Source organism: Pelophylax lessonae (assembly GCF_965119305.1).
Source record: "Pelophylax lessonae genome assembly, chromosome: 1".
Taxonomy (NCBI): Eukaryota; Metazoa; Chordata; class Amphibia; order Anura; family Ranidae; genus Pelophylax; species Pelophylax lessonae.
Window position 1 is genome coordinate 267,351,954 of NC_138768.1, and position 25,896 is coordinate 267,377,849.

Below are 25,896 nucleotides of genomic sequence, written 5' to 3' on the forward strand. Positions count from 1 at the left end.
ATACAGTAGGAATCAGAGGGCTTGGCTTGTTAGAGCTTCCAATCTAAGAGGGAGGGTCAAAAGATACAAAAAGGGTAACATAACATATCTACAGTTGTGCTCGGCGGGAAAAGGTAGTTAACTGTATAAAACAGAAAAGGGATAGAAAAAGATATCCAAGGAATTGAGAATGCCAATCAGCAGTGTTCCAACTCTAATCAAGAAAATGAAAATGAGGGGTTCTGTTTAAACCAAACCACGGTCAGGTAGACCAACTAAGATTTCAGCCACAACTGCCAGGAAAATCGGGATGCGAAGAAAAACCCACAAATAACTTCAGGTGAAATACAGGACTCTCTGAAAACATGTGGTGTGGATGTTTCAAGATGCACAATAAGGAGGCACTTGAAGAAAGATGGGCTGCATGGTCGAGTCGCCAGAAGAAAGCCATTACTACGCAAATGCCACTTAGTATCCGCTTACAATACATCAAACAGCACAGAGACAAGCCACAAACCTTCTGCCACAAAGTCATTTGGAGTGATGAGACCAAAATTGAGCTTTCTGGCCACAACCATAAACGCTACATTTGGAGAGGAGTTAACAAGGCCTATGGTGAATGGTACACCATTCCTACTGTGAATCACGGAGGTGAATCGCTGATGTTTTGGGGATGTGTGAGCTACAATAGGCACAGGAAATTTGGTCAGAATTGATGGCAAGATGAATGCAGTAGGTTATCAAAAAATACTGGAGGAAAATTTGCATTCATCAGCCTGGAAGCTGCGCATGGGATGTACTTGGACATTCCAACATGACAATGATCCTAAACACAAGGCCTAGTCAACCTGTCATTGGCTACAGCAGAATAAATCAAAGGTTCTGGAGTGGCCATCTCAGTCTCCTGAACTATATATCATTGAGCGACTCTGGGGAGATCTCAAATGTGCAGTTCATGCAAGACAGCCCAAGAATGTACAGGAACTGCTTTTGCCAGGAAGAATGGGCAGCTTTACCATCTGAGAAGATAAAGAGCCTCATTCACAAATACCACAAAAGACTTCAAGCTGTCATTGATGTTAAAGGGGGCAATACATGGTATTAAGAACTGGGGTATGTAAACTTTTGATCAGGGTCATTTGGGTAGTTTCAGTTGTCATTATGATTTAAAGAGAGTAAACAAAGTTGATTGATAATAAAATGGCTTCAGCCAAACACTAACCATGAGTGAAAGAAAACATTTTGTGTTCTCATTCATATTCTTGGAAAAATGGCCAAGAAATCATAAATTCTGCCAGGGTATGTAAACTTATGAGCACAACTGAGAAATAGGGTCAAGAGATAAAAAGGTAACATATAATGTGTGTCACAGAAGTAAGCTTCAAAGCATTTTTAACATAGGTTATAGATATCTGAAGGTAGCAAGCATGAAAAAATAACATAGCTTCATTATAAATTAATTCATACCTCATTAGTGCTGTCCTGTATGCATCCCAACAGTGCATACATGCTACGTGTTGAGAGAAAATTCCAGCATCCTCTCTGCTGTGCATACTGTAGCAATAGTGACAAGTCTTCTGTAAAGACAGCAGATATTTATTAAAACTGACAATTTATGGAAACTGAAATTATAAAATGTACTTTACGGTTTACAAATAAAGTGAATAAAATATGGATAGGCTATTTGAAATGGTTGGGATGTAAGGAGGTGTCCTATTACTATGCTTTTGAAGCATCAAGCAGCCCCTGTGTCATTAACAAAGATTGAGGAACCAGCAGGCGAGGTACCAAAAAAGTGACTTCACTGGAAAATTATGTAGGGATCTGCTGAATTCACAACTCTATTTTGGACTATTTTATAATGCAAAATACACTGCCTGAAATTCTTCTGCTTATGGATAGTTTTCTCTTCACACACACTGCACTGATGAAGGCGAGATGGCCATAACAGTGTTATTTACTGGTTTTTACTTGACAAAAACAGCAGGTGGGACCTTATTGTAAAGACCTGAATTTATTCAGGAGTGATATAAAGTCAGTTATAAAATGAATATATATACACACACAATTAATAGTACCGTTCTTATTTATACCCATGATCAGAAATTTTTACCCTCACAAAAAAGTTACTTACGTGGGGGTTGCCCTTTCTTTTTCTCAGGGCTCCAGCAATCAGTACAGCATTCCAGCAGAGAGCAGAGGCTGAGCAGAGCACTGCATCTTCGCTGGTAGTTCCCTGCAGGGGACATTGATGACACACTCAGCTGAAAAAGCCATTCTGTAAAGTCTAGGTATTAAAGAGAGAAAACAAAAAAAGTGTTAATGTTTAAAACGCAAGACATTTGAACGGATTTACTAGTTGAGAACCTACACTCAAAGTGTGGGACTATTCATTTCAATTATAAAAATCATGTGAAAATAATCTAAATTCCTTTTCAAGTGAGCGAGAACTTGATTTTCACATAACTGGTAAACTGAAGTGAATACTCACAAATTTGTTAGGCAAGATTCTCAACTCCTTTAGTAAATAAGCCTCACCATCTGTACCTGTTTTTTTTTCCTAAAACCAACATCTTCTAGCCTTTACAAAAGCACCAACAAAAAAAAAATACAAATTACAAATCTGCTGGACATTATATGTAATAAAATATTTTATACATATATTGTACACCTCTACATGCATCAAAATACTTGAAAATACATTTAGGGTTAGAAAAAATGAAAAGGTGAACTAACACTCTACACCAGGGGTAATGAATTAAAATTAAAGGAGGTCCGGTCGCTAAAATTTTCTTTTGGGCCGAGGTCCAAATCCCAAGTCTGTGCTTTGAAGATGGGCAAAACAAAAACGTGTCCATCAGTGTTGCTCTTAACATAAAATATGCCCATTAGAGTGCCCCTTAACATAAAAAAATGCCCATTAGAGTGCCCCTTATCATAAATTAAGGGGCATGCTGATGGGCACATTTTAAGTTGGGGGCACTTTGATGGGCACATTTTATGTTAAGGGGCACACTGCTGATGGGCAAAACAAAAACGTGTCCATCAGTGTTGCTCTTAACAAAATATGCCCATTAGAGTGCCCCTTAACATAAAATGTGCCCATCAGCGTGACCCTTAGCATAAAATATGCCCATCAGCGTGACCCTTAGCATTAATTATGCCCATCAGCATGAGCCCTAGCATAAAATTTACCCATCAGCGTGACCCTTAGCATAAAAAGCATAAAAAAAGGGGCACGCTGATGGGTACATTTTATGTTAGGGGGCACTCTGATGGGCACATTTTATGTTAAAGGGGCACGCTGCTGATGGGCAAAACAAAACGTGTCCATTAGCGTTGCTCTTAACATAAAATATGCCCATTAGGGTGCCCCTTAACATAAAACGTGCCCATCAGCGTGTCCCTTAGCATAAAATAAGGGGCACGCTGATGGGCACATTTTATGTTAAGGGGCATGCTGCTGATGGGCAAAACAAAACGTGTAAATCAGCGTTGCTCTTAACATAAAATATGCCCATTAGAGTGCCCCTTAACATAAAATGTGCCCATCAGCGTGTCCCTTAACATAAAATAAGGGGCACGCTGATTGGCACATTTTATGTTAGGGGGCACTCTGATGGGCACTTTTTTTTATGGGGCACTCTAATGAACACAACAAAATATGCCCATCAGTCTGCACACTTTATAAAACTTTCTCATAAGCTTTAAGAAGTGCAGCTATTGTATTAAACCACATAGCTTTCTCCCTTTAACATGTGCCCCACATACCTTTAGGGCAGGAGTCCGCAAGCTGTGCCAGGAGCCGAGCCAGGAGCGGCGAGCAGCAGGGGGGCGGGGCGCGCACATAATGTCACACCCCAACTCGCTGCCCGGCTGAGAGGGAGCCGCAGTCAGGAGCAGGGCGCACACGTGACATCACGCCCCTACTCCCGGAGTGAGCCGGGAACCGCAGTAAGGAGGGCGCACACACAGGACGTCACTGGTTGCTGGAATACCTCACGGTCCGGGCGGAAGCATCGTGCGGTCCGTCCTTGGACCGCGGGCCGCCATTTAGCGACGGCTGCTCTACACCCTCTCGATACCCGCTGTACTTATCTCCATGGGTGATGAGCTGTCAGTGCCCACACAGCCAGTGTAGTAGTCTGGGGGTTTGCTTTTCTCCCCCCACATAAACATTAAACAAGAGGCAATTTAGTGATCATTCAATAATTGCTAGTCTCTGCTGGTATTCTCTTTAGCAGCTAGTAACTAGTGAATTTGGACAATTAGAATTGTGCAAAACACATCCTGGCTAAAGGGTTAGGTAACACAACATAATCCTTATGCAATGTTAGGGGCAAATGCAGATTAAAAATATGGCTCTAGTACAGAACAACAAATTGTGAATATATATGAATAAGCACTGGTAGAGCTAAACAGAAGAAGTGAAGGGATTTGTTCACACCTATTGTCCGTGAAACATTTTCCCCCTGATTCTGTCCTCTGCGCAGTGATGACATAGCTGCATCTCGAAGCCTTTCCAGGGCCTTGCGTACAGCTGCTTGCAGTTGCTGTCGGAAGCCTGGACTGTCACAACCCATGTTAAGAGGGAGATATTTCTTCAGTAGCTGCAGTTCCTCAAGGGAAGGGGGTTGATTGCTTCTTGGGCTGCAGCACAGGAAGGTGAGTGCGCTTAGACGCACTCCATCATCAGCAGACTCCAGGCACAACTGTAGCTTTTCTTCTATACCTGTTACTCCACCCAAGACCGCTTTCTCAGCACGTACAATGCTTATCCAGGCACGCAGCTGATGAGGGCCACAGCCATCAAGCTGTTTAACCAGCAAATTAAATGATTTGGTAAAGGTGCGCAATGTACAGGGAAGAAGATGTGTAGCAGTGTTGCTCTGCAGGCTGCAGTCTGTAGAACTTAAAGCTTTACTAAGAGGCAAGAGCCAAATCTCCACCCAATGTTTAGCCAGCTCTTCCTCATCCGTCAAACCCTCCTGAAGCCATTCCTCTCTCTGAAGAGTGATAACTGTGCGGTATGTCTCTGCAGCCGGTGGACAGAGGTAGTTTGTTGCCATACAGTAGAACAAATGGCTTGGGAGCAGAGGGTAAAGGGCTAACGTCTGCAGGAAATATAATGACAAATTATTAGGACAATGTTAATTACAAAACTATGTTGGTGCTCATTTGATAGATAATAGATAGTAATAGATCGTAATGTACATACTAATGAAAACCTTGTGATCATTACTAAATAAGCAATCTGACAGTAATTTCAGAGCTCTTCAGTTGAATAATACAACATTGTACTGGTTGAAAACATTTTTGTTAAGTGCTAAAAAGAACAATTTATGAACATGTATGTTCAATCTGTTGGCTAGAATGGACTAAAAGCCCTACACTGAGGGGAAAAAAGTAGTTAATCCCCTGCTGATTTTTTACGTTTGCCCACTGACAAAGAAATGATCAGTCTATAATTTTATTGGTAGGTCTATTTTAACAGTGAGAGACAGAATAACAACAAAAATATCCAGAAAAACACATTTCAAAAAAATTATAAACTGAATTGAATTTTAATGAGTGAAATAAGTATTTGATCCCCCATCAATCAGCAAGATTTCTGGCTCCCAGGTGTCTTCTATACAGGTAAGGAGCTGAGATTAGGAGCACTCTTTAAAGGCCTCTTTCACACGAACGATCCGATCAGATCCGATTTTTAGGCGGATGTGATTGAATCCTCCATGCATCCCTATGGGGCAGCGGGTGTCAGCCATCCGCATCCGATCCTGTCCGTGAAATCCAGACGGATGGAAACCCTATTTTCCATCCATCCAGGGGATCTGATCAGGACAGGCGGTCAGTTCTCATCCGATTCCCCCATAGAGAGCAGCGGGGCTCTGACACCTCCCTCTCCGCACACAGTGCGGAGACGGAGATGTCATCCGCCTGCTCAGCGGGGATCTGCGGATCGATCCCCACTGAGCTGAGAACGGTCTGCTCAGGACAGCAGACCGTGTGAAAGGACCCTAAGGGGAGTGCTCCTAACCTTAGCTTGTTACCTGTATAAAAGACACCTGTCTACAGAAGCAAGATCAATCAGATCCCAATCTCTCCACGAAGGCCAAGACCAAAGAGCTGTCCAAGGATGTCAGGAACACAAGCCTGGAATGGACTACAAGACCATCGCCAAGCAGCTTGGTGAAAGGGGGACAACAGCTGGTGCGATTATTTGCAAAATGGAAGAAACACAAAAAACTGTCAATCTCCCCTCAGTCTGGGGATCCATGCAAGATCTTACCTTGTGAAGTTTCAATGATAATGAGAACAGCGAGGAATCAGCGCAGAACTACACGGGAGAATCTTGTCAATGATCTCAAGGCAGCTGGGACCATAGTCACCAAGAAAACAATTAGTAACACACTACGCGGTGAAGGACTGAAATCCTGCAGCGCCCGAATGGTCCCATTGCTCAAGAAAGCACATGTGGAGGCCTGTCTGAGGTTTGCTAATGAACAGCTGAATGATTCAGAGGACAACTGGGTGAAAGTGTTGTGGTCAGATGAGACCAAATTCAAGTTCAACTAGCCGTGTTTTGAGGAGGATGAATGCTGCCTATGACCCCAAGAACACCCCCCCCCCCCACCCCGGTCAAACATGGAGGTGGAAACATTATGCTTTGGGGGTGTTTTTTTGCTAAGGGGACAGGACAACTTAATCACATCAAAAGAGATGATGGATGGGACCATGTACCCTCAAATCTTGGGGGAGAACCTCCTTCCCTCAGCCAGGGCTTTGAAATTGGGTCGTGGATGGGTATTCCAGCAGGACAATGACCCAAAACACACGGCCAAGGCAAAAAAGGAGTGGCTCAAGAAGTAAAATAAAAGGTAATGGAGTGGCCTAGCCAGTCTTCAGGCCTTAATCCCATAGAAAATATGTGGAGGGAGCTGAAGGTTCAAGTTACCAAACATCAGCCTCAAAACCTTAATGACTTGGAGAGGATCTGCAAAGAGGAGTGGGACCAAAATCCCTCCTGAGGTGTGTGCAAACCTGGTGGCCAACTACCAGAAACGTATGACCTCCGATTGCCAACAAGGGTTTGCCACTAAGTACTAAAGTTATGTTTTGTGAAGGGGTCAAAAACATATTTCACTCATTAAAATGCAAATCTATTTATAACTTTTTTGAAACGCGTTTTTCTGGATATTTTTGTTGTTATTCTCTCACTGTTAAAATAAACCTACCATTAAAATTGCAGACTAATCATTTCGTTGTCAGTGGGTAAACGCACAAAATCAGCAGGGGATCAAATACTTTTTTTCCCCTCACTGTATAGGTTAAAACATTTCTATTTTTACAGTTCAGTTGCTGTCACAACTATTTAAAAGGTTTTTACCCCCAAGAAAAAAGAATTACTCATTGACTCGCTAGTCTAAAAACTCAAACTCTCCATCTCTCACAGCCCATTTTCAGATTACAGTGGGACCCCAAACCACAATAAGTATCTCTCAGACTTAAAAGTGGATGTAAACCCCATTCATGAAATTTGACCTGGACACATATTTGTAGTGTTTATCTCTCTCCAAAGCCCTAAGTCCCGTGTCTTTCTGCTGTTCCATTCCTCTGTGATCAGCATAATAACTTCTGACAAAGTCTCTGACACAGGAGATAAAAGTAGCTGTAAATTTGTGTTGGGGTGGGTGCATAGAGATAGATTAGCAGAGAGCAGGTCTATTCACAGCACAGCATGTTTCTTCCTTCCTTCCTCTTCCTATGTGGAGGGGGAAAAGGGGGGGGGTTCCTATCCTCCAATCAGCTGTCACACAGTGTATGTCAAGACTCCACACCCAGTGCTGGAACAGGAAGAAGAAATTCTAACACGATGCTCATTTTCTAAACAGAGAAGAAAGCTGAAGACAGCAGATTTACAAAAAAAAAAAAAAAAAACGTAGGGAGATTTGTTTCATCTCTGTGTATCATCTGAGGCTGTTCACTTTCCTGGGTATATGTGAGGGTTTACATCCACTTTAAACTACAAAAATATTATGGCCACAGGAAATTCTTGTATCTAAATGAGACACATCATAAAGGCTATCTGCTGCCACATGGTGCGTGCACCATAGGAACTGACCTTCTTAGAACCGAAAAAAGGCAGCAGAGCGCAGAGTGGAGGGTATCTTGACCGAGCCTGCCAAGATATTTCTCTGATCTTCTTCATCACATCTTGCAGCACAGTTTCCTCAGATAATCCTGAGAGCTGACATTCTGCACGATTAATGTGAAAAAAGTGCTGAAAGCAGCTGAGCATGAGAGCAGGCATACCGTCAACCTGTGAAATGCGAAGAAAAAAATGTTTGTATGGAACAAAACATCTAACCATTTATATGTCGTGGCCCTGAATGGCAATGCAAATTTTGTGAGCCCTCAAGCATTAGTCTGCTATTGTTTCGGGAACTCCCACAATGTGTTTCTCAAGTTGAATATGGGAAGAGGAGAAAGATGTAGGAGATACCTCTGCCTGGAGATACTCACAGAGGAGGAGGACTTAGAAGTGGATCTCCCATCTACACGGACCATGACACATTTATCTGTTGTATTAGCTCAGTATGAATTATCTTTGTTGTTCCACAGCTTTGCCTTTTCTCCCATCCACTATATGCATTTCATACTGTATTAGCAGATTTTTTTAGGATTCTTCTACATAATCATTTTAGTGGTGAGTGTGGTTGTGATCAGCCTTGGGATTCAGTCATGGATGATAACTCCTCTACTGGATTGGACCTTTCACATACCTTTCTTTTCTCTGATCTTTGCATATGGTTAAGTTTGGAGCAATATCCGGTAGTCTGAATCTGGTCTGTATAGAGTCAGAAGCAGCTTGCTATACAGGGGCGACAGCTATTTTTCTCCTGCCCAAGCAAGAAATGCTGCTGTTGCTTATTGCAGATCATAGTAGAACAAGAATTACTAAATTTGAAGCGTAGAACCTGTGATTTTCTCCAATATTACTAAACAGGAAGCAGACAGAGGGGGTGGTCATTCTAAATAGAGAGCAATATCGCCAGAAGGCATTAAGACAATTAAATGATCGTACCACCTACCTCCCTCTCAACTGCAATCTTACCTCTGTTTTTTAGGTCTGCTCTTGCAGAATTATCAAATAAAGGTAGAACATCTGGTATTGTAATACCCAAAACAGCAGATTGTCTGTTTGTAGAGAATCCAGTTACACCAATCTTTTATCACTTACTAAAGATCAGCAAAATGACCAATCCTGTACAGGGTCTGCCAATTGTGGCAGGCATTGGTTCACTTCTGCAGGGCTTAAGGGAGTGAGTTGATATTAGCCTACGGGCACTTACCAAGCTATGTCAAGGATACTAGTACCGTTCTTTCACAGGTGAAAACTCTGCATCGGACTTCCAATCTATTTTCTTTGTGTGACTCTAAACGTACGTGCCCTTTTTTTAATTGATCTTACTGTAGCTCATATTTCCATGAGCTGCATGTATTTTTACTTACACACAACTTTTTCTTGTTTGACTTTCTGTACTATATCCAGTGCTGTGGAACCTCAATGGGGGGCCAAATTCTTACCCTGCATGGAAAATTTATACATGGGGTGATGGTAGGAATCGTATTGGTTTTCCCTGGAAAACCCCTTTTGTGGACAACATTCACTGGTATGGTCACTTCATTGACGACATTCTGATAGTGTTGCATGAGAATGAGAACATCCTTGACAAATTTTTGTCTTATGTTAATGACAAATATAATCTCCATTTTACTAGTGGATATCACCCTTCTGTAACTGGCTTTTTGGATGTTACCTTGCAGGTAAATGCTGATACCGGGGATATTGTGCCTAGGACATATCGAAAGCCATGCCCAGGTAACATCACATTGTATGCCACTATCCGATCGATACTAATGAGGGAGATCACACAGGCGAGCAGAAATTGTTCAATGGAGAATGCATTCCATACCGAGCGTGATACTATTAGAGCCAAGTTGTTAGAGAGGTTTTACAGAATGGAGCATAGAGAGAGGGAGAAGGCTAGCTAGCAAGAATAGCTGAGATCTTTTGAGAGGTGATAGGAGAAGGATAAAAAAAATAATAATAATAATAATAATAATAATGGAGTTGGAAATCAGGTGATCACCTTTGTGACCACCTTTTCCAAAAAGTATCATTTGTAAATCTAATTAGGAAGATTAGGACGAGCAGCTATTTTTAGTCCTACAACGGGGCTGCAGATTTTTTTTTTTCAAATTCTTTATTTAAATCATAAAAAAGATTACAAAAGTGCATCAAAGTACAATCAACAGCATCGGCAAACAGCAATCCTAGAAAGTGCAAGGCATAAGAAATTTAGCCTATAGAAGAATTCACAATACCCGTATGTTACCATAAGTATAAATACATTCCTGTCCCTTAAAGTCAGGGAGTATACAATCAACATGGTACAGAACAATCACTGTGATCATCCCGAAGCGTACAAGGGTACTGCTTGTAAAAGCATGCACATGGGATCCCAAACAACTAGAGTTTTTATACTGAAAATCGGGGAGGAGAGGGGAGAAGGGTAGGGCCAGACATCTGGAGGGAAAAAGGAAAGGGGGGGGGAGGAGTGCGGGATTCAAGGGAGAGGGAAAAGAAAGCAGTAGGGATAAGTCCGGCACCGTGCCGGGGGATGGTGAAATGAAACGTTGGAGGTACAAGCAGGGATAACTAGTTGGGTGAATGAACCCTGAATGCCCTCCCGTGCAGGTGACCTCGCTGCCAGTCACGTCCCCGGGGGCAGGCCCTGAAGTGCCAATCACTCATCAGAGAATATGAACATATTCCAGCAGGACCATGTTTTAGAGTACTGTTCCTTTCTACCCTGTGCAGTGAGCACCAGGTCCTCCAAATCGTTCATCCACTTGACCTTCTGTAGCCAGAGGGCGACCGTCGGGGGAGAGGGGCTCTTCCAGCAGAGGCCAATACAGGATTTCGCCGCGTCCGCAAGGTGTCTCAGCATCGAGCTTTTATAGCGTTTAGGGGCCATGCCCGTGCAGTGCAGCAGGAAAAAAGCCGGGTCGTCGGGAACGGCCCGGTCAGTCATCAGTTGAGAGATGCGGTGTACTTCGGCCCAGAAGTCCCGGAGTTTAGGGCAGGACCAGAAAATGTGGGACATGGTACCCACCTCTTGTTGACATCGCCAGCACCTGTCAGACGTCTCCGGGAAGAGCCGGCGAAGTCTGACCGGGGTAAAATACCAGTGAGTAAGGATCTTGTAATTGGATTCCTGGATCTTTGTGCAGATGGAGGATTTGAGGGAGAATCGGACTATATGACGTCTCTGGGAGTCGGACAATGTCCGGTGCAATTCCCCTTCCCATTTAAGAATACCCGGTAGGGCGAAGTCCGCGGGGGGGGGGGGGTCCGAGATCAGAGCATATATCTGGGAGAGGGCGTGAGGCTAGTGGCCCTGCGTGCTCAGAAGTTGTTCAAAGGGCGTCAAGTCCCGTTCAAATGCCGAGGGGCTTGCCAGGTCCCAAAGGAAGTGAAGGAGCTGCAAGGCTTGCCACCTAAGCAGGCGATATTTCCCACTCGGGGAAGTCAGCTGGGAAAGAGTCGGCCAGCCCGTACTCGAGACAAAGTGTGAGACCTGGAAGATGCCCTCTCGAAGCAAGGTGCCGAACCGGTTGTTCTCACAACCTGGCCCAAATGCCGGATTCCCCAGTAACGGGTAGAGCGGACCGCAACCCCTCGAGAGGCGCCTATCCGAAGCAGCCAAAGAGCACGCTTTAATCGTCGGTCCTATGGTAGGATGACGCTTCACCTCAGCAGGAACCTCCAGAGGGATCAGCGGGGCTCGTGGTAGATATATAGAGAACAGGGAGGCCTCCAGGGTGACCCAGAGTTTCAACTCCGCATGACGTGTCCAGTCAATCCAGCTGGAGAGCACGGCCGCCTGGTAATAGCGCCTAGGGTCCGGGAGTGCCACTCCACCATGTTGTTCAGGCAACACTAGGATACGGCGCGCCAACCGCGGCTGCTTACCCGCCCACACGAATTCGGTAAAGGTCGACTCGACCCTTCCCAGAAATGCCCCTGGGAGCTAAATCGGCAGTGTCTGAAAGAGGTATAGTAGTTTGGGGAGTATTGACATCTTCAGAATGTTACACCGGCCGAACCAGGAATGAAGCCCCTTAGACCACTTCGCCAACAAGGCCCGAATGCTCACCAGGAGGGGGGGGGAAATTGAGGCGGAACAGGTCAGCTGGGTTGGGTGAGAGCAAGGTGCCCAGATATCGAAGCCCCCCCCTGGGCCCACCGAAAAGGGAAATCCAAAGTCAAGAGATCCTGAAGAGGCCGTGGCAGGGCCACCCCCATGATCTCCGACTGGGAGAGGTTGATTTTCAAGTTGGAGACGGAGCCAAAAACCTCAAATTCCCTCAGGAGGCACGGGAGGGAGAGCAGGGGCTGGGAGAGGGAAAAAAGGAGGTTGTCGGCATACGCCGAGACTTTGTATGTGGTGTTCCCTACGAGGATGCCCGAGATGTTCTCATTTGCCCGCACTCGGGTCATAAAGGGCTCGAGTGAAAGCGCGAAGAGGAGAGGCAACAAGGGGCACCCCTGACGGGTACCTTTATGAATGCGGATCTGATCCGAGAGGACCCCATTTGCCTGCGCGCGCGCTAGGGATGGTGTAGACATTCTGGATCCACGCCATCATTCGATCCCCTATACCAAACCTACGGAGCGTCGCAAACAGGTAATGCCAATTCACCCTGTCAAACGCCTTTTCCGCGTCAGTACCTAAAAAAAACGTGGGGAGGTCGGTGCGGCGAGCCTGGTGTATAAGGTCGATAACCTTGATGGTATTATCCCTGGCTTCGCGGGTGGGGACAAACCCCACCTGATCCCGATGCACCAGGGCCGGCAAATGTAACTGAAGGCGGAGGGCTAAGAGTTTGGTAAAAAACTTTAGGTCTGCGTTCAACAGGGAAATCGGGCGATAGCTCCCGCAGGCGGAGGGGTCCTTCCCCTCCTTGGGGATCACAGAGATGTGGGCACCCAAGGATTCCTCCCAAAAGGAGGAGGTAGTACCCACCGCGTTAAAGAATTGCAATAAGTGGGGGGCCAAGATCTCTTTCAATGTTTGATAGTAGGAGACGGGGAAGCCGTCAGGCCCGGGAGCCTTGCCCCTCTTCGCAGAGGAGATCACCGCCGAAAGTTCCTCCAGCGTAAACGGCGCTTCCAGCTCCTCCTGGTCTGAGGATGAAATGCTCGGGAGATCCACAGAGTCAAGATAGGCCAATGTGGCGTGCCCATGCGATGGTTGTTGGGGAAGATCATATAAGCGGGAGTAAAAGTTGCCAAAGCACCTAGAGATCTCCCTAGGAAGGTGGGCCCTAGAGCCACTGGCATCCAACAGATAGGGTACGTAGGGGCTGCAGATTTTTAAGTCGCTGAGCACCCACCTTAGCCACTCTTCTCTCTCCAAGTTATTTTAGTTCCTCTGCACAGGCTCAACCTACTTGGTTGTCTTATCCAGGCTCTTTTCTATGCAGCCTGGGTACCTGCAGATATTGTCATCTAAACCTTCGCACCAGGACGTTTGACTCTGCAGTAAGAATCAAGCAGATTGCTTGTAATATGTAGAGTGTATGACCTGATCAATGAGAACATGAACAGAGGAACATTTTTGTAACTCCAGCAACCCAAGTTGCCTCTAGGCATTTCAAAGTGAAACATGAGGGGTAATACCTTCTTTTAAAGATTTTGTGGGATTGAGCATGTGGTCCCGACACCTGGGGGGGAAAGATCGTCATCGCAAATTATTGTGGAGAGAGGCAAAGTGGATTTTTAAACTGCAGACTAGGGTCCCGCAGGGGTTATTCCTCAGGTGGGACATAGATCTGCATCTCTGCTAATTCTTAGCATTTTTACCATCACTCCCTCCTTGCCTTGTCGATATCACACGTTGCAGTATTTTGTTGAGTTTGCCCTTGTTCACGCTGCCGTGACTTTGTATCCAACATCCCTGTGCGATTTCTTTAACAGAAGTTAACGCAAGTCGAGTTGAAGTCGCACTAAAGTAGTGCAGGAACCCTCTTCTAAGTTGGAGCAACTTGAGTCGCACCCATTAGAACGGTTCTATTGCCATAAATAGGGCACCACTTGTCATGCAACTTTGAACTCTCCAGTCGCATGACAAGTTGCGGAAGTGTGAACCGGGGCTTTATGACCATTTGTTCATCTGTGTATTTGTTTATTTTTGTTGTATCTTTGTGATAATTGTCTTGTTCCTCACACTCGGTTCAGAAGGCATTTTCTTTGATTGCAGGGGTTATTTCTGCCCCGCCTTCCTTGCAAATCTTGAATTAGGTTATATAATATGCTGTTACTTTTGAATAGTTTGCTATGACTAAAGCCGGTAAGGGCTGAAACGGATCAGCATTCTTTGTGTTGTGTATTATCTTTTTTTTTTACTCCTGATGGATTTGCAATAAAGAATATTTTAAGAGCTATGGACACCTGGTTGCCAACCTCTCTCAAATTCGAGTCCGATTGAAAAGCTTGTGTGGCTGTGGTCTTGGCACAGGTGGGAATTCCCTACACCTTATTTTGAGTTTAAGGGTAGCAATACCACATTTTTGTACTATAAACCACATAAATACCTATTCTAATGGGAAAATGCTGGTTTTGTTTAACATTATAGCTTACAGAGGAACACAACGTGAGAAGATCCCAAGGCTGGCAACAAAATGGCAGATTGCTATGAATTAAAGTAAGTCTTTACTGGAACATATGGGCTACCACTGCTTGCCTCTTTCTGATAAAGGCAACTGTGTTTACGCAACATGGAACAAGCATGCAGCAAGTGAAGTCAAAACACCTGATCTGCATATCTGTTTCAGGTCAGCAACAAGTTCTGAATTACTACATCTGCACATTAGGAAAGTCAGAAGGTTACCTATGGCAGCCTCTAGGACAAGTATGGGAGATAAGCCCCATACACACGTCCCGAATGTCGGCCGAACGATCGGCCGTCTTTTGTCCGGTGCTCTCCTGTCGGCTGAAAACTGCAAAAGACTGCACATGAATTTTGTCGGCCAACAGCCGACTGCAGAAGTGATGTCATGTGATGGTTAACTTTCCGTGTGTTTTTTCTTTTCTGAGCATGCCCAGTCTTGCTAATCGGCTGTTTGTCGGCCGAATTCTGTACTGACTGGCGAACAATCGGCCGTTCTGGTGTTAGCCAACAAAAATTTTAATGCCTGCACAACAGATACTGTTCAGCCGAAAAGTTGCTGTCGGTTGTCGGAAGCATCATACTAACTAATATTTACGGCCGACAATCGCTACGTGTGTACGGGGCTATAGTCACACTTTTGCAGCCAAACCGGTGTAACACCTACTTGATATTTATTATATGTTCTCATTCACATCGCATAACTTTTAAAAATAAATCCTAATTAGTTTTCCTTTGTGACATATTGTTTACATAAAGTTTATGAGGGAGCAAAGGAGTTGTGTTTGCCATAATTTTCCCTGTACGTACTGCGCTGGCAGATTTCATTAGCGCTTAACTAGATGCGCAGGAATGTCTGTCCTAACAAAGGGTTAAAGATCAAGACATTTGTTTCTCAGTCTTGTCCCCCAGCCAATTTCTTATCTCCACATTGTTATTATTTCAAAACAATAGAAACTGTCTATAGAGTTCTAAATGTAATTCTGCTCCAAAGAAATAGCTTTAAAAAGGCAGGAAATATTTTAGGTATGCTCCATGATTTGAAACCCACACATAAAGAAGGGGGTTCTCAGCGTTCACTGAAAAGGGGGAACTAAGCTTGAAAAAGTGTTTGACCACTCTTTAATAGTCAGTTTTCAATTGTACCATATCACAATCACTTCATATTTTACAGAATACTTTCTGTATTTCTTCTAACATTTGTTATAATTAGTGTATTAATACTCTGATAATCACAAGGGAAGTCTCACACAGACTGCTATTTTGTGCTGCAATCTTAGATGGAATATCAGCCTCAGCGGCCTCAACACGGTCACTCATGTGATACACTATATTACTGCCCATTTGCTCCTTCCCTGGCAACTACAAAAATGGTTATGTAGGGAGGGGAGGAAGGATCAGAGGAGCTAGGCCATCACAGAGACTAATTAGAAACTCCCAGAAGAAGAGAGAAATTAACTCTTCCTGGATTAGTACATATGCAACATCAGTTATGGAAAGGAAAAAAACACTACAGGTAAGCATTTAAAGCACTAAGTTTAAAGGGTAAGAGAACAGAAAAAAACAAGTAACAGGCTCTCTTTAAGCGTAGACCAAGAGTTAATATTTCACTACACCTATTTGTACATTGAGAATTACAGGTACAAATAGATACTACTGCTACCTGGTGGCAGCAACACCAAAAGGCCCATTTTTAAACCACTTGCCTACTGGGCACTTTTACCCACTTACTGCTCAGGCCAATTAGCAGCTTTCAGCGCGGTCACACTTTGAATGACAATTGCGTGGTCATGCAACACTGTACCCAAACAAAATGTTTAATTTTTTTTTCACACAAATAGAGCTTTAACCACTTTAAGACCGGAGGATTTTCCTGCTTAACCGTCCAGGCCACTTTTTTCAACTTGGCACTGTGGGACTTTAACTGACAATTGCGTGGTCATACAACGCCATACCCAAATGAAATTTACATCCTTTTTTCCCCACAAACAGAGCTTTCTTTTGGTGGTATTTGATCACCTCTGCGCTTTTTATTTTTTGCGATATTAAAAAAAAAAAAGAGCGAAAATTTTGCAAATAAATTGACATTTTCTACTTTGACAGTTAAGAAATATCCAATATATTCAATTTTTGTCATATTTAGGCCAAAATGTATTAAGCTACATGTCTTTGACAAAAAAATTCTCAATGAGCGTATTTTTAACCGCTTTAAGACCGAAAGATTTTACCCCATTCCTGACCAGGCCATATTTTGCGATTCGGCACTGCGTTACTATAACGGACAATTGCACGGTCGTGCGACGCTGTACCCAAATTAAATTTATGTCCTTTTTTTCCCCACAAAGAGAGATTTCTTTTGGTGGCATTTGATCACCTGTGCGATTTTTAATTTTTGAAAAAAAGAGCAACAAATTTGTAAGAAAAAAAAAAAAAAGAAATAATATTTTTCACATTCGGATATATAACATTCCCAAAAAAAAAAAATGTACAAATCAAAATTTTTTAACATTTTAGGCCAATTTGTTTTCTGCTACATATTTTTGGTAAAAGAAAAAAAAAATCACAATAAGCGTATTTTGATTGGTTTGCGCAAAAGTTATTGCGTTTACTAACTACGAAAAAGATTTGTTATTTTTATGGTTTATTTTTTTTTACTAGCAATGGCGGCGATCTGCGATTTTGTTTGCGGGACTGCGATATTGCGGCGGACAGATCGGACCCCTGACATTTTTGGGGGGACCAGTGACATTACTACAGTTATCAGTGCTGTCAATATGCACTGTTACTGTAATAATGACACAGTCAGGGAAGGGGTTAACACTGTTGGTGATCAAGGGGTTAAATGTATGCCTCATGTTTACGGACGTGTGTGGGGGGGAGGGGGTTGTGTGACACAGACACAGATCACAGGTTCAGCTATGCTGAATCCTGTGATCTGTCCCTGCCTGTCACAGAGGAAATCCGCCCGCTTTGTTTACACAAGCGGGCGGATTTCCTCACTCTTTCCCCGACGATCAGGGAAGAGCGACGGTGATCACCGCCTCTCCTCCCCTGACCCGACTCGCCGCCGAGAGAGGGAGGTATCTGGCGACGTAGGTCTACGTCGCCAGACCCAGCCGAGCCGCTCTGCTGCAGTAGCAGCAACATGAGCGGTCGGCAAGTGGTTAATCATCACTGGGCTTTTTTAGTTTTTGCTAAATAAATGAACAAAAGACCAAAAAAAAAAAAAACTCACCTTTCATAGTTTGTTTAAACATTTTGCAAACAGGTAATTTTTCTCCTTCACTAATGTGCACCGTTGGGATTGCACTGATAATCAGTGCCCTGATTATCAGTGAACATGTCCCTTTTAGAGAAGCCAGTAATCAGCTCTCTTCTATTCTCATGCTGTCAGCATGAGGAAAAGGGTGCAGAGAACTGGCTTCTATTTACATGATTGGACACAGCAGATCATGTGGTAAAGAGCCGTTGATTGGCTCTTTAACCTAATCTGTGATCACAGAGCACGCCGCACGCGATCATGGGAGGCTGTCATTGGACAGCCTCCCAGAACTAGCTCTCTGCGCTGTAGCCGTCATTTGGCTATAGCTCAGTCGGAAAGTGGTTAAACATGTACATCTAGGCTAGATCATCAGGTAAAATTGTGGCCTTTGTGGATCAAGTAGTGTATGTGGCTAACATGACAATAAAAGCTTTGTAAGACTTGTAAGTTTATTACCTGTATCTCAGCTCCAACCCACAGAAGTCTGGTCACAACAGAGGTGGTGTCTGTCTCGTCTGTCACCAGAAGCTTTCCTCTGATTTTGTGAAGAGTAGTGATTTTCTTCCATACACATTGCAACCAGAGGCAAAACACTGTATTAATGAGGAAAGCCATAAGTGCATGTTGTGACTTAGCATTACAGTATTTATCCATTTAAATATTTACCTTGAAAACTGTAGTACTGCTCACTATGTCCTTCACAAAGTGAGGCTATGGCAGGAAGAAGGCACTCCAACATAGTCAAGTCCTGTGAATATACATATACTATATATTAACCCTTACACACATCCACTGATGTGACTAGTCTCAGGTGAAAAGCAGGATTCGTTTCATCTTTGTGTATCTGTGGCCCTCTTCTTTACGGCTGTTTAAAACACAGACCAAAAACTTTTCCTCAGCTCCAGAAGGCAGGGGGTAGGGATCTGATGTAATACATTGCACATAGAGCAGGTTACGGAGTCTAAACTAATACCGGAGTGAAGGGAAAGCACACAGCCCCTCTACACAAACTCAAAGGGAAACATGTACAGCTGAAGCTGTCAATCACCTTCTGCGTGCTGGGGGGGCTGTATCCCGATATTCTGGATAACGTGTGAGGAGTGACTGATTTAGAGAACCGAGAGCAAAGAGAGGAGACCGAAATCACACCCAGTGCTAGGTAAGTGTGCACTATAGAGGGAAATCTGTTCATTTTTCATTTCAGAGGTTTGCAATCACTTTAAGGTCAGAGAAGTGCAGCAATTAAAAGTGTAGGATTACTAAACCTTGACTTAACCTTGCTCCTGTACTGCCTGTTATGCATATGCCCCACTCAACATTTAATGCACTGCTCAAAAAAGTTAAAGGAACACTTTGAAAATACGTTTGATCTTAATGGGGAAAATCTCATGCTGGATATCTATACGGATATAGACTGGGTAATGGGTAAGGAATGAAAGAACGCCACATCGTTTGATGGAAATGAAAATTATCAACCTTCAGAGGGCTGAATTCAAAGACTCCCCAAATATCAAAGTGAAAAAATGATGCAGCAGGCTGGTCCTTTTTGCTGAAATTTTTATTGCAGCATCTCAAAATGGTACTTCGTAGTTTGTATGGGCCGCTGTGCTTGTATGCATGCCTGACAATGTTGAGGCATGCTCCTAATGAGACAAAGGATGTTGTCCTGGGGTATTCCTCCCAGACCTGGACCAGGGCATCACTCAGCTCCTGAACAGACTGAGGCGCAACCTGGCGGCGTCAGATGGACCGAAACATAATGTCCCAGAGGTGTTCTATTGGATTTAGGTCAGGCGAGCGTGGGGGCCATGCAATGGTATCAATTCCTTCATCCACCAGGAACTGCCTGCATACTCTCGCTACATGAGGCCGGGCATTGTCGTGCACCAGGAGGAACCCAGGACCCACTGCACCAGCGTAGGGTCTGACAATGGGTCCAAGGTTTTCATCACAATACCGTTTGGCAGTCAGGATGCCATTGTCTAACATGTAGAGGTCTGTGCGTCCCCCACATGGATATGCCCCCCAGACCATCACTGACCCAACACCAAACCGGTCATACTGAAGGATGTTACACGCAGCATAACATTCTCCATGGCTTCTCCAGACCCTTTCACGTGTCACATGTGCTCAGGGTGAACCTGCTCTCATCTGTGAAAAGCACAGGGCTCCAGCGGCAGACCTGCCAACTCTGGTGTTCAATGGCAAATGCCAATTAAGCTTCACGGTGCCGGGCATTGAGCACAGTGCCCACTAGAGGACGTCGGGCCTTCAGGCCACCCTCATGAAGTCTTTTTCTGATTGTTTGGTCAGAGACATTCACACCGGTGGCCTATTGGAGGTAATTTTGTAGGGCTATGGCAGTGCTCATCCTGTTCCTGCTTACACAAACAAGCAGATACCAGTCCTGCTGATGGGTTAAGGACCTGTCCAGCTCTCCTAGAGTAACTGCCTGTCTCCTGGAATCGCCTCCATGCTCTTGAGACTGGGTGACACAGCAAACCTTCTGGCAATTGATGTGGCATACTGGAGAAGTTGGACTGCCTGTGCAACCTCTACAGGGTCCAGGTATCGCCTCATGCTACAAGTAGAGATCCTGACGCTAGCCAAATGCAAATCCAAAACTAGTGAAAAACAGTCCAAAAGAGGAGGAAAAAAAAGTGGCCTCAACCTGAAAAAACATTCCTGTTTTGGAGGTTGTCTCATTGTTGCCCATAGACATATGCCGGTGTTCTAAAATTTTGTCGGACCCGTGAAAAAATCGGACCTCGTCACTTCCGGTTACAGAGCGTCACAAAACAGTTGATAGGAGTCTTCCGTGCGCATGCGCAGAAGACATTTTTCGAGGTTTGGCAAAATTATAACAGAGAATGGACAGCTGATTGAGAGAAGGCGGGGCTAAGGTGCGACGGGACGGAGGCACATATGCAGAGCTGGCGGAGGAGGCGGGACGGAGGCGCGGCCGTGTAATATATGCAGGACTTTAGCGACTCCTTCTGTTTTATTATCTTTAGTAATTATCGTATTATTTATCCTTCGGATTTCATTACATTTACTATTTATATAATACAAAATAAGAAATACTAAATGTAATGAAATCCTAAGGATAAATAATACGATAATTACTAAAGATAATAAAACAGAAGGAGTCGCTAAAGTCCTGCATATATTACACGGCCGCACCTCCGTCCCGCCTCCTCCACCAGCTCTGCATATGTGTCCTCCGTCCTCCATCGCACCTCAGCCCCGCCTCCTCTCATTCAACTGGTCGCTCTGTTTTATAAGTTTACCAAACCAAGATAATGTCTGGTGCGCATGCGCACTTGAGACTCCCATAACCGGAAGTGACGAGGTCCGATTTTTTCACGGGTCCGACAAAATTTTACAACACCGGTTTTCGGTAATTTGATATATAGCGGTATTGCATAGCCACAGTATTGTTATTGTGGCATTTTTAAAATACCGAGTTTCTCTGCTCCTGGGTCTGACTTGTGAATTGATACATTTCAGTGAGCTGGATGACTCATTCACTCACACAGCTAATGCCTTTCAGCATCAGTCTGCCAGTAACTATAAACAAAAATGATTACATTGTATCTTTTCCTTCCCTCTGCCAGGGAGAAAGGAAGTTTAACCTCTAAAAGACTGGACCTTTTTATGACACTTGTTGCTTGCAAGTTAAAATGAGTTTTTTTTTTGCTAGAAAAGTACTCAGAACCCCCAAACATTTTATATATTTTTTTAGCAGAGACCCTACAGAAAAAAATGGCGATTGTTGTAATATTTTATGTCACACTGTATTTGCGCAGCAGTCTTTCAAACGCAATTAATAGACTTTAATGAATAAAAAAAAAAAAAAACATAACAGTAAAGTTATCCCAATTTTTTTTTTTTTGTTACACAGAGAATCGTGATCTTTATTCCAAGCTAAAAAATCGTGATTCTCATTTTGGCCAGAATCGTGCAGCTCTATTATATATATATATATACACACACACACACACACACGCATAGCAGCCCACATTACATTATTATATAGCCATCAAGCAGTGTCTGGCCTACCTGGTGATAACTGGTCCTGGCGCTCTGATCCGATGGCCTGGTCTTTAAAGGGGCAAATCCTTGCGATCCAGAAGTGGTTAAACCTGCAGGAGGACCGGTGTTTTTATCTATTAATGACTTTACTATTGCTTTAGGCCTGGTTCACATGTATGCGGGTTGGTGGTTCACTTGTATGCGGGTTGGCGGCCCACATTTGCACAGGCATAGCAGCCCATTGATTTGAACGGGCTGCTATGCCCTCATTTTCCGCAGAAAAAAGGTGCATGCAGCATTTTTTTAAAATTCAGTGGCCTTGAAATCCATCCTGCTTTTGCACCATGCGACTAACCTGCAGTTCCTGCTCTGGCAAGCTTTCTGCATTTTTTGTATACGTGGGCACGGCATTTAAAAACAGTTTGCGTGTGCAGCAACGGCAGGTAAGTCGCATGGTGCAAAAGAAGGATGGATTTCATGGCCACTGCATTTTTTTAAATTCTGCATGCACCTTTTTTCAGCTGAAAACGCAGGCATAGCAGCTCAAGCCCATTCACATCAATGGGCTGCTATGCCTGTGCAAATGTGGGCCCCCAACCCGCATACATGTGAACCAGGCCTAAAGCAATAGTAAAGTCATTAATAGATAAAAACACCGGTCCTCCTGCAGGTTTAACCAATTAATGACTTTACTATTGCTTTAGGCCTGGTTCACATGTATGCGGGTTGGGGGCCCACATTTGCACAGGCATAGCAGCCCATTGATGTGAATGGGCTTGAGCTGCTATGCCTGCGTTTTCAGCAGAAAAAAGGTGCATGCAGAATTTAAAAAAATGCAGTGGCCATGAAATCCATCCTTCTTTTGCACCATGCGACTTACCTGCCGTTGCTGCACACGCAAACTGTTTTTAAATGCCGTGCCCACGTATACAAAAAATGCAGAAAGCTTGCCAGAGCAGGAACTGCAGGTTAGTCGCATGGTGCAAAAGCAGGATGGATTTCAAGGCCACTGAATTTTAAAAAAATGCTGCATGCACCTTTTTTCTGCGGAAAATGAGGGCATAGCAGCCCGTTCAAATCAATGGGCTGCTATGCCTGTGCAAATGTGGGCCGCCAACCCGCATACATGTGAACCGCCAACCCGCATACATGTGAACCGCCAACCCGCATACATGTGAACCACCAACCCGCATACATGTGAACCAGGCCTAAAGCAATAGTAAAGTCATTTATAAACAACACCTCCTTCAGGTTTAACCACTTCTTGACCACAAGGATTTGCCCTCTTAATGACCAGGCCATCGGATCGGAGCCGAGCGCCAGGACCAGTTAGGCCAGACACTGCTTGATGACCTATTTTAGGCCTGGTTCACAGAGTCTGTACTGACTGACTATATAATAATGTGCATAAGTGAACCAAAGCCCCTAAATTCAGCAATGAAATTGAAGTGAGGTGGAAATTTAATAATTTAAATTTAATAATAGAATACCGTGATAATACCGTATACCGTGGCAAAACCTTTAATCAATTAATCAATTAATCGCAGCATGAAAATCTGATACCGTCACAAGCCTAGTTGCCCATCTAGTGCACCTGTTAATTTCGTTAACACCAAAGCAGCCTAAACTGATTAACAACCCCCTCTGCTACTTAACTGACCAGATCAATATCCTAAGAGTTTAATTAACCTGATGCTATACTGATTAAAAAGTGTTCTTTTCATTTTTTTGAGCAGTGTATAGTAAACATGCATCACACATTATATCTAAAGCAGAATCCGCATCCATTCTCATCCTCCCCAAAGTACGTATCTTCAGTAGTGTTTGGAGGCACTTAAAGTGGTAGTAAATGCCAATTGTTTATTCATACCTACAGGTAAGTCTGTAATATGGCGTACCTGAAGGTACAATAAATATCTCCTAAATGTGCACGGTTTAGCAGATACTACAGATTACTTTAGTTGCAACCGGTGACATCACTTTCGCATGCGCACTGCGCTCTCAATGGACAGCATGCCATCCATTGAGAGAGCTGTGCCGCAGCTGCGATGCATACTAGCACATTATGGTCTTAATTTGCAGGGGGAACATTCTTTTTTTTTGTGGTTTACATCCCTTTTAAATGTAGGACTCCTCAGGACTGCACTCTCCCCATTGGCCTGGTTAGCATACCAAACAGTTCATTTTCCACTCTCATCAGCCTAGATAATATGTCATACCTCCAAATCTGTGCTCTACATCCACTAAAATAGCCTACATGAACTAACAGACTGGCAAGTACTGCTTGATAACAGAAACACACTATTTGTTTTTAGAAGAAGCACTAGAGCCCAAACTCTTGGATGTAATTTTGCTGCTTGCTCCTTACCTGTGCAGATAAGCAGCAGCACCAATGAAAAAGGATACAGATTTTTTTTTTTTTTTATTAATGTGATTACTTGTGACCTGTTAGAAGCCACATTACTTTAACCTAACTATAAATAGGATTTAAAAATTAAAAAGGTAATACATACAAGGCTGTTGTTACCTGACAGGGAGAATGCAAGATACAGGTAAGAAGGTCTTCACGACCACAAGTGAGTAGCCCCCGAAACAGTGCAAGCAGCCCTAGTTTATCCACAAGAGGATGAGGGAGGGACACATGTAGCATTCCAAACTGCGCATCACTACAGCCTGTAAAGTAAACATAATGTAAATACATTGTGCAATACCTTTTAAATTATAATTAGGGGACTCTACAGCCCAACATACTGTACATGAAGAAGGGAATACTAGGAAAAAGAATTTTCAACCTAAGCAACATAACATTTGATGAAGATGAACTCAAACTCTTAGAGTTAGGATTAAAATATGCGCCAGATTAAAAACTTGGACAGGTTCGAAGCCTATATTGACCTACAAAAGTATATGCGGAAGATTAATATAAAAAAGTTTTTTGAGATTAAGGGAGAAAGTGGAACCTCTTCAAGAAACACTGAATTCAAACATACCACACTCAGAAACAAGTCGGTTTTTAACCCAAGGAATCCCCAGAACGAGAACATAGAAGAAGTTTTCAAGAGAATGGTGGAAGAAGAAATTAGGAATTTAAAAATCAGAAATAGGAAAGAAAAAGACATTTGGGACACAATAAAAAAACTAGAGAAAAAGAAAGGTATTGTCATTCGGCCAGCGGATAAGGGAGGAGGCCTGGTTATTTTAAACCAAAAAGACTACGAAGAGGAATTAGAGCGTCTTCTCAGTGTAGAAGATACCTACAAGAAGCTCCCAGGCAACCCTAAGAGAAAATTTGAAAACAACCTTAAAACATACATCAAAAAAGGAAAGGACCTAGGTATCTTAAACAACAAGGAGGCCAAATATCTACACTTAGAAGGAGCCAGAACGCCAATAATATATTACCTGCCCAAAATACACAAAAATGAAGAAAAACCACCTGGACGGCCCATAGTGAGTGGCATCAACTCTATTCATTCCCGTTTAGGGGAATATCTAGACAAATTCTTGCAACCATTGGTACCAAAAGGCAAATCCTATCTCAGAGACAGTAAAAAGTTGCTGTCAGATATCCAGACCTTAGAGATCATGGAAGAAGATATATTAGTTACTATTGATGTTAACTCACTTTACACTAATATAATTCAACAAGACGGGCTGGACAGTGTAGAATGGCCACTTTACAAACACACAGAATTGAAACATGCACAAATACACTTTATTTTAGAAGGCCTCAAAATGGCAATGAACTCAAATTACTTTTGGCACAAAGGAAGATACTACGCACAGACAAAAGGAGTTGCTATGGGGGCTAAGTATGCCCCCAGTGTTGCGAATATATTCATGCAAAAATGGGAAGAGGAGCAAGTTTTTAGTGTGGAAAGA

At 43.5% G+C, this 25,896-nt stretch overlaps 1 protein-coding gene across 1 annotated transcript in view; it reads right to left on the minus strand.

Moving 5' to 3' along the window:
* The window catches only part of LOC309544260 (tRNA (32-2'-O)-methyltransferase regulator THADA-like), a gene marked incomplete at its 3' end in the record, with an annotated part of 123,454 nt that overhangs the window by 54,427 nt on the left and 43,131 nt on the right, over positions 1–25,896 (minus strand). Inside the window, exons 8-14 of the mRNA XM_082243164.1 lie at positions 24,542–24,687; positions 18,646–18,727; positions 18,436–18,572; positions 8,102–8,299; positions 4,427–5,093; positions 2,114–2,266; positions 1,447–1,556 (exon numbers count right to left, since the gene is read on the minus strand). Coding sequence (XP_082099290.1) covers positions 1,447–1,556; positions 2,114–2,266; positions 4,427–5,093; positions 8,102–8,299; positions 18,436–18,572; positions 18,646–18,727; positions 24,542–24,687 — 1,493 coding nt within the window. The remainder of the gene's footprint in view (positions 1–1,446; positions 1,557–2,113; positions 2,267–4,426; positions 5,094–8,101; positions 8,300–18,435; positions 18,573–18,645; positions 18,728–24,541; positions 24,688–25,896) is intronic.